This window comes from Mytilus edulis, chromosome 6 (genome assembly GCF_963676685.1).
Source record: "Mytilus edulis chromosome 6, xbMytEdul2.2, whole genome shotgun sequence".
Taxonomy (NCBI): domain Eukaryota; kingdom Metazoa; phylum Mollusca; class Bivalvia; order Mytilida; family Mytilidae; genus Mytilus; species Mytilus edulis.
In genome coordinates, this window is record NC_092349.1 from 43,605,391 (window position 1) to 43,614,965 (window position 9,575).

The following is a 9,575-nucleotide window of genomic DNA, read 5'->3' on the forward strand; positions in this document are numbered from 1 at the left end:
ATATGTTCGATCAATAAAAATTGAAAGCGGCAACATATTACTAAAAGTCTATAAAAAAAGTTAAGTAATCACATGTTCATTTTTAAGGCGGCAATTGACCACTCTTCCATATAGCTCCATCAACATAGGCGACCTTTCTCGTAGTAACTGCTTCCTTCCTACACAGTTCCCTTTCTTCCAATGTTTAAAGCTAGCAAATTGAAATAAAGGTATATGCGTTATTTTACCGAAAATGTGTGTTATAACGCTGGTTGTTTACAGTTTTTTTATCATAAGTTTTGTTGATTTTAATGAATAGTAATAACTTTTCCATGTTTTCCATATGACTCCATCAGCAAAAGAGTTTTTTCCCCCCGATAAGCTCCATTCAGATTAGATTGATGACATCTTTGGTACCACCATGCTCCTTCATAACGAACTGCACAACTAAGAAAAGCAATGTCATTATCTCTGTCGTACGTAGAAAACATACCTCCGTTATGGTATGTAAGGCTGTCTCCTAAATAGAAACAAATATGTTAGTTCAGCATATTTTGTTCCTTTCCCAAAAATTATTTTATCAAAGTTTTGATACGTTCGAAGAAAAAGTGTTACCTTTCCACGTCAGTAGAATCTAGAGTTGTAACACAGTACATGATATATTAGGCAATTTTAGATTCTACTGACGGGGAAATATAACGCTAGGCCACCGAAAACTGATTAATTGTTCAGTATAGTTGGCCGAATGGTCTAAAGCGATGTACACAGTACATGCGGTGTTGTCTCGATATCCAAATAGCATGAGTTCAAATCCCCACGATTGAAGAAAAAATATTTGTTGTTGTCCATTCGTTTTTTATGTGTTTTGTCATTTGAAATTGCCATGTGATTAGGGACTTTCCGATTTGATTTTCCACTGAGTTCAGTATTTTTGTGATTTTACTGTTTGCTTCTGCAAATGTGCGGATTTTACATTATTGTGTTGATATTTAGATAAATATATAGTTATATATATACCAATATATCAATAAACTCAAGGACATATTTTCAATCCTTCAATATGCAGTTATACAAATATTGTAAAAAAACACCTGCATGACCGCCTCCAAATGGTGACCATAATTCTAATTTTGTACAGACATGATTGCTAAAAGAGACAATAATTGTTATTTAGTAGCCAAAGTGATAAAAACAAACATCAGAGACATACAAAAAAAAGTAAAATCACAAAATTACTGAACTCCGAGGAAAACTCAATCGTAAAGTCTCTAATCAAACGGCAAAATCAAATTACAAAACACACCAAACGAATGGACATTAACTGTCACGTTTGGTAGAAACAAGACTTAAAAATAAAAAGTAACATAAAAATAAACACAAACTAACAACATATTTTTCTTTTACTTTAATAATATTTTACATAAATCTTCAAATTAGTTTAAGATATTTTTAAAAGATTTTCAGGATAGAAAATATTAACAGCACTAAGGCTGAGACTACTATATGTGTTATAGTAGTCTCAGACTAAGGTAAAACTCACCAGCAGTACTATTTTCAAAGTAACCGCTTACTTTCAATTTATAGTTTGTTGTTGCGTCTCCTATGTTGAATTTAGTGTATTTAGTCCAAGCAGTATTTCCTTCAAAGTCCTCTAAATCTACTCGTAGTTGATAATTACCAGTTGTGACTATCTTATGAATTTTTGCATTTCCTGTAAAATTAATTATAAATTACTTGATTAATTAACTATCTGCCCGATAGCCGTAATTGATCCTGTAATAAGAGAGCAACTTATGGTTTCTCTCTGAGGGAGGACATCTCCATTTCCCCCTTGTTATAACAAAGGAGTTAGAATGTAATGTAAGAATTTAAGTTAAACCAATCTGTTTCAATTGAATATTAGATTAAAGGTCTCCCCTGATTTAAAAATCCGACCCTTTCAATCACAAAATACGTATGGTTCGGTGTAATGTTTGAACACTCGACTATTTGAACATATCTTTTTATTAAAAAAAAAATCTGTTACATGAGACAATATCTGAAAAAGTCTAATTTCCTGGTTCCATCTTACACCGGCAATCATTTTTCTTTTCAACCATCTTTTTTGATAATTTTAAGAATCAATATTAAAAAGAGTATATATTGCACCAACTATTGCCAATTAAACACTCCTTCTTACATTTCTTCCAAAAAAGTTTTATAGTTTGAATGTTCAATCCCCACTCCCCCCCCCCCCCCAAAAAAAACTAGAGGCTCTAAATTTAGAGCCTGTGTCGCTCACCTTGGTCTATGTGCATATTAAACAAAGGACACAAATGGATTCATGACAAAATTGTATTTTGGTGATGGTGATGTGTTTGAAGTTCTTACTCTACTGAACGATTTTGCTTCTTACAATTATATCTATCATGAACTTTGCCCATTAGTAACAGAGAACTATATTTGGTAAAAATTTACATAAATTTACCAAATTAATGAAAATTGTTAAAAATTGACTATAAAGGGCAATAACTCCTTAAGGGGTCAATTGACCATTTAGGTCATGTTGACTTATTTGTAGATCTTACTTTGCTGAACATTATTGCTGTTTACAGTTTATCGCTATCTATAATAGTATTCAAGATAACCAAAAACGGCAAAATTTCTTTAAAAATTACCAATTGGAGGGCAGCAACCCAACAACCAGTTGTCCAATTCATCTGAAAAATTCAGGGCAGATAGATATTGACTTGATTAACAATTTAACTTCTTGTCAGATTTGCTCTAGATGCTTTGGTTTCATAGTTATAAGCAAAAAACTGCATTTTACCCCTATGTTCTATTTTTAGCCGTGGCGGCCATCTTGGTTGAATGGCCAGGTCATCGGACACATTTTTCAAACTAGATACCTCAAAGATGATTGTGGCCTAGTAGTTTCAGTGGAGATTTTGTAAAAGATTACTTAGATTTATGAAAAATGGTTAAAGATTGACTATAAAGGGCAATAACTCCTAAAGGGGTCAACTGACCATTTTGGTCATGTTGACTTATTTGTAGATCTTACTTTGCTGAACATTATTGCTGTTTACAATTTATCTCTATCTATAATAATATTCAAGATAATAACCAAAAACAGCAAAATTTCCTCAAAATTACCAATTCAGGGGCAGCAACCCAACAACCGATTGACCGATTCATCTGAAAATTTTAGGGCAGATAGATCTTGACCTGATAAACATTTTTATCCCATGTCAGATTTCCTCAAAATGCTTTGGTTTTTGAGTTATAAGCCAAAAACTGCATTTTACCCCTTTGTTCTATTTTTAGCGGTGGCGGCCATCTTGGTTGGTTGACGAGGTCACGCCACACATTTTTTAAACTAGATACCCCAAAGATGATTGTGGCCAAGTTTGGATTAATTTGGCCAAGTAGTTTCAGAGGAGAAGATTTTTGTAAAAGATTACTTTAATTTACGAAAAATGGTTAAAAATTGACTATAAAGGGCAATAACTCCTAAACGGGTCAACTGACCATTTTGGTCATGTTGACTTATTTGTAGATCTTACTTTGCTGAACATTATTGCTGTTTACAGTTTATCTCTATCTATAATAATATTCAAGATAATAACCAAAAACAGCAAAATTTCCTCAAAATTACCAATTCAGGGGCAGCAACCCAACAACCGATTGACCGATTCATCTGAAAATTTTAGGGCAGATAGATCTTGACCTGATAAACATTTTTATCCCCTGTCAGATTTCCTCAAAATGCTTTGGTTTTTGAGTTATAAGCCAAAAACTGCATTTTACCCCTTTGTTCTATTTTTAGCCGTGGCGGCCATCTTGGTTGGTTGACCAGGTCACGCCACACATTTTTTAAACTAGATACCCAAAAGATGATTGTGGCCAAGTTTGGATTAATTTGGCCAAGTAGTTTCAGAGGAGAAGATTTTTGTAAAAGATTACTTTAATTAACGAAAAATGGTTAAAAATTGACTATAAAGGGCAATAACTCCTAAACGGGTCAACTGACCATTTTGGTCATGTTGACTTATTTGTAGATCTTACTTTGCTGAACATTATTGCTGTTTACAGTTTATCTCTAACTATAATAATATTCAAGATAATAACCAAAAACAGCAAAATTTCTTCAAAATTACCAATTCAGGGGCAGCAACCCAACAACCGATTGACCGATTCATCTGAAAATTTCAGGGCAGATAGATCTTGACCTGATAAACATTTTTACCCCATGTCAGATTTGCTCTAAATGCTTTGGTTTTTGAGTTATAAGCCAAAAACTGCATTTTACCCCTATGTTCTATTTTTAGCGGTGGCGGCCATCTTGGTTGGTTGACCAGGTCACGCCACACATTTTTTAAACTAGATACCCCAAAGATGATTGTGGCCAAGTTTGGATTAATTTGGCCAAGTAGTTTCAGAGGAGAAGATTTTTGTAAAAGATTACTTTAATTTACGAAAAATGGTTAAAAATTGACTATAAAGGGCAATAACTCCTAAACGGGTCAACTGACCATTTTGGTCATGTTGACTTATTTGTAGATCTTACTTTGCTGAACATTATTGCTGTTTACAGTTTATCTCTATCTATAATAATATTCAAGATAATAACCAAAAACAGCAAAATTTCCTCAAAATTACCAATTCAGGGGCAGCAACCCAACAACCGATTGACCGATTCATCTGAAAATTTTAGGGCAGATAGATCTTGACCTGATAAACATTTTTATCCCATGTCAGATTTCCTCAAAATGCTTTGGTTTTTGAGTTATAAGCCAAAAACTGCATTTTACCCCTTTGTTCTATTTTTAGCCGTGGCGGCCATCTTGGTTGGTTGACCAGGTCACGCCACACATTTTTTAAACTAGATACCCAAAAGATGATTGTGGCCAAGTTTGGATTAATTTGGCCAAGTAGTTTCAGAGGAGAAGATTTTTGTAAAAGATTACTTTAATTAACGAAAAATGGTTAAAAATTGACTATAAAGGGCAATAACTCCTAAACGGGTCAACTGACCATTTTGGTCATGTTGACTTATTTGTAGATCTTACTTTGCTGAACATTATTGCTGTTTACAGTTTATCTCTAACTATAATAATATTCAAGATAATAACCAAAAACAGCAAAATTTCTTCAAAATTACCAATTCAGGGGCAGCAACCCAACAACCGATTGACCGATTCATCTGAAAATTTCAGGGCAGATAGATCTTGACCTGATAAACATTTTTACCCCATGTCAGATTTGCTCTAAATGCTTTGGTTTTTGAGTTATAAGCCAAAAACTGCATTTTACCCCTATGTTCTATTTTTAGCGGTGGCGGCCATCTTGGTTGGTTGACCGGGTCACGCCACACATTTTTTAAACTAGATACCCCAATGATGATTGTGGCCAAGTTTGGTTTGATTTGGCCCAGTAGTTTCAGAGGAGAAGATTTTTGTAAAAGTTAACGACGACGGACGCAGGACGACGGACGCCGGACGCAAAGTGATGGGAAAAGCTCACTTGGCCCTTCGGGCCAGGTGAGCTAAAAAGTTGTCCAGTGTTGTTTTCTGACAACTAAATCATTCAAATAATATCCAAATTAAATAAACAGGCTTCATTTCCTGAATAGTATGAATGTTTTATAGTATCTTATTAAATTGATATGTAGATGTAAGTAATCTTCCACACAATTCAAATTAAAGGACAAAAAGTACTCTGCAATTCCTTTCTGTTACGTTCTGTCATGTTACTGTTTACTTTTGATAACATTGTGCAATTCTAGTTTTTCTTATTGCTAAAATTTAGAGATTTTTAGATATTGTCTCACATATAAACTGAATAAATGGTTATCAAAGGTACCAGGATTATATAATTTAATACGCCAGACGCGCGTTTTGTCTACATAAGACTCATCAGTGACGCTCAGATCAATTGACCGTCACGAATGAATCCTTTGTAGACGAAACGCACGTATGGAGAACAAACATTAAATCCTGCTATCCAAAATGTTTAAGGAATTCGTACTTGTACATTTAATACATGTAAAAAAAAAAGCTTTGTTTGTTATGCCTCTTGCGAATAAAACAACACTTTTCGTATAACATTGGAGTTAAAAATTCATATCATACACCAATAGACATAATTGCGGGGATGCAGCATTCCACTATGGAATATACATACTTAGTAAATACAAATAAGGTGTACTGACCGCAATTCAATTTTTTTTTTCAAATGATAAATGATCATATACAGGATATCGAGGCACATTAAAATATGAATCAAACATTATAGGATTGTTATAACAACATATATCCCTTGGTCCAGAAATGTTATTTTTTATTGATTCATTATTACCCCTTAATTTAGGTAAGGTTGTTGCTGCTACATTCTTAGTTACTTGTGTAGTTTTTAATCAACATTTGTTGTGTCTTATGTCTTTTTTTCGTTTTTTGACATGCTATTGTTGTTGTTTTTTTTCGAAGTTATTGAAAAATTTAATTAGAATGTACCTAGCCAGAAATTATGTGTAAGATTCCCAAATCCTTCTTCATAAGCTGTCCATCCTCTGTAAAAGTTAGTACTACCGTCTAATCTCCTTTGTATAACCTGGAAATGAGAAACAGACTTTAAAGATATGTATACTATACAATTTTAATGAACTCCTACACTTAATTTCAAATTGAGCGTATGATTCATTTGTCATATAAAATTTTATTCCAAACTAATTAGTATCTACACCAAGCCGTATCGTTGACAATAGGTGAAATATCAAATGAAGTCATGAGTATTTGGGATAACTGTAGGTCCCTTGTTGAAAGTGACCTTTGAGTATTTTTTTTTTATATGACATGGTAACAGGAGGACAAATTTGCCCTGGTGCTTAAGTCAAAAGTACTTGTTATTTGTAATATAAAAACTCAAGGAGCCAGTACTCTCTAATATGCAATTAAAGGTATGCTTATGCCTTTATTAGATATACGAAGAGGTGATATGAGAGCCAATACGACAACTCTCAATCCAAGTTACTATATGTAAAATTAAACATTAATGCTTGAAAATAGAATTTAACATAGAAAGGTTGCTATGTGTTATTTTAAGTTGTATGCTGGTATGTTGTTCACTGTTAGACCCGAACGGTTACCTGCAGTTACATTGTTTTTCTTCGGTCCTCTAAAAATAGTATTTTTTATTATATATTTATTTTTTATAAGCAAAGACAGGATCAATTATAAGGAGATTTGTTGGACAAAACGCATCATGTTGGCTAGTCATGGACTCAATGAATGACCGGCACTGTGCACACCATCATATACACCATCTAATCTCTAATCCTGACTCCTACTGCGCATTCGTCAGTTAATAAGGAACTTACTGTCCAGCCACCATCTTCTGTATCCATTTCACAATAGACATCGAACTCAATAGACGGTGTCGGATGAATTTTGTAGACACCTGATCCACAAAGGGGTGGTATACCAGTACAGTCACGTGGTGAATACAAGTCTTCTGAGAAGAAAATCATTTTTAACAGTTTTAATGAAAAAAAAATTAGCGAATCATAATTTTTGATATCTGTTAATATCAACTGCAAAAGAAATAGAGGGGTATATGTAAAAATGTGGCAGACGATACCAACATCACCTTTGAAACTTATTCATTGTGATATTTTGAATGAATGTTGATTCGTATGAAATGTGCTCCATGTATATCAGGAGATTTTTACCCTTTCCACTCACTCTGTCATTCTCCGTTGGACGTTCATGTGATATCTTCAGTTATTCATGACTATTTGTATATGTATAAAAAGGTTGAGCACAATTATAATACCTCTCTACTTCTCTTTTAAACTACATTGATTGACTGTTTTCTTTGACTGTCTTTTCCCTGGTATTGGCTCTTTTAGTGTCTTTGAAACGGATTGTTATCAAAGTCAAACGTCATTACCAAGTCTCAAAAGGAGACATTCGATCGGCAGAAGAATTTGACTAAGAAAACTTAATTTTTGTAAATCTTTTTACGGTTGGATTTTTTTTGGGCCTTTTTGGGGTTTGATTTGTATTTTGAATTAAATACAAATTTACTAATTACTATATTTTTTCAGTATTTTGTTATTCGTTTATGTATATTGTTATTGCTTTTAATTCATACGGAGATGCCTGTTATAATCAATAAACTAAAAATAAGATAAATCTACCGGGTTTTATGCAACAAATTAGAATTTTTCATTCTCTATATTCCGTACAAACAGCGAATGGGCGTCCTATCATATCAAGTCCATCTTTACATTTAAAACTTATTCCAGTGCCGAGATTTCTATATAACCCAAATGTCTCTGTGCAAACAGCATTTTGTATTTCTGGCAGGGGTCCTTCACAGTCTGCCAAAAAGTAGGATGGGTTGTACATTAATTATCACTTGTATCAGTTGATAGCATAAAGGGCACTAACAGGAGTATGTTAAAGGTTACAGTTAACGCAATATGTTGTAATTTTTACTGATCGTTAATCTTTTTATACATATTTGAATACGAGAACGGTTTGCCTAGATGGAAATAAAGCATTCTTATCTTTTTCATGATTTTGTGATTTACAAAATAAAATGAAGGCTAATCCTGCATGATAATCTGTGATAGTTAAAGACAATTCCTTATTTTTAGCTAATGAGAAAGATAAGTTTAAATATTTTCTCACAATTGTCACCCGACCCTATATTTGCACTGAATAAATATACATACATTTAAATATCTTAGACTTTGGTATTATGCTACTAGAATCTGGTTAGAATAAAAGTCTGTACAATTTGAATATTCCATAAACAAGGATTTACATTGTGTAATAAATTGTTTGATAAATATTTGGATATTTCATATTGGCTGACCTTTAAGGCATCTATCGGTTCAAATTCCATTAAAATTAGATGTGTTAATGTTATTGTACTCCAAGTAATTGTAAAATGTACTATTTATCACAATAGTCTTTCATGTGTCTGTTTTCTACCCTATCATACCGGTTTGTAAGTTTATAAAAGAGAGACAAAAGACCAAAACAAAGTAATAAGCAAACTCGTAAATCGAAAAATTACTGACAAAAAAACACGAAATTATGTTTATTTAAAACATTGTCTTGCGCAGTAAATTTTGAATGGCTATGGTATAATTTTTTGTGTTTTGTTGAAATTAAATACAGTTAAAAGGTCCCGTTAAAAAAGTAGTGATATCATGATTTGTTGGTAGTTCATGTTGCAGTATTGATTATATCAATAATAAAAATTACTCTTCAGAGAAACCGGATGATGTGGTACATTAGACATTCGTTTCGACTACTTAAATAATCATTCAAATATTCAATTCAATTATCTTTGATTAAGACATTTATCTAGACTTACAAGCAGGAATACAAGTGAATCCTTTGTTTCCTGTGGCACAGTTGTGGTCTGCGCAAACTCCCGCAAAAGACTGAAAGATCCAAATATCAAAGAATAAAACTACTACTTAAAACTAAACAAATTGAGAAAAGTGAATTAAAGGGGCACTAGCTACGAGATATATAAAAATCTAATTTATTATTTTTTTGGTTCAATCATTAATGAATTGCAAAGAGTGAAATAATACT

At 32.9% G+C, this 9,575-nt stretch overlaps 1 protein-coding gene across 1 annotated transcript; it reads right to left on the reverse strand.

Moving 5' to 3' along the window:
* Window positions 1–287: 287 nt before the first annotated feature.
* Window positions 288–7,486, reverse strand: LOC139526407 (ryncolin-4-like). The gene is made up of 4 exons (XM_071321552.1): window positions 7,337–7,486; window positions 6,474–6,570; window positions 1,520–1,690; window positions 288–499 (listed from the first exon to the last, which is right to left on the reverse strand). Exons 1-4 carry the CDS (start codon window positions 7,484–7,486, stop codon window positions 288–290), a joined length of 630 nt encoding a protein of 209 aa, XP_071177653.1.
* Between the last annotated feature and the right edge of the window lie 2,089 nt (window positions 7,487–9,575).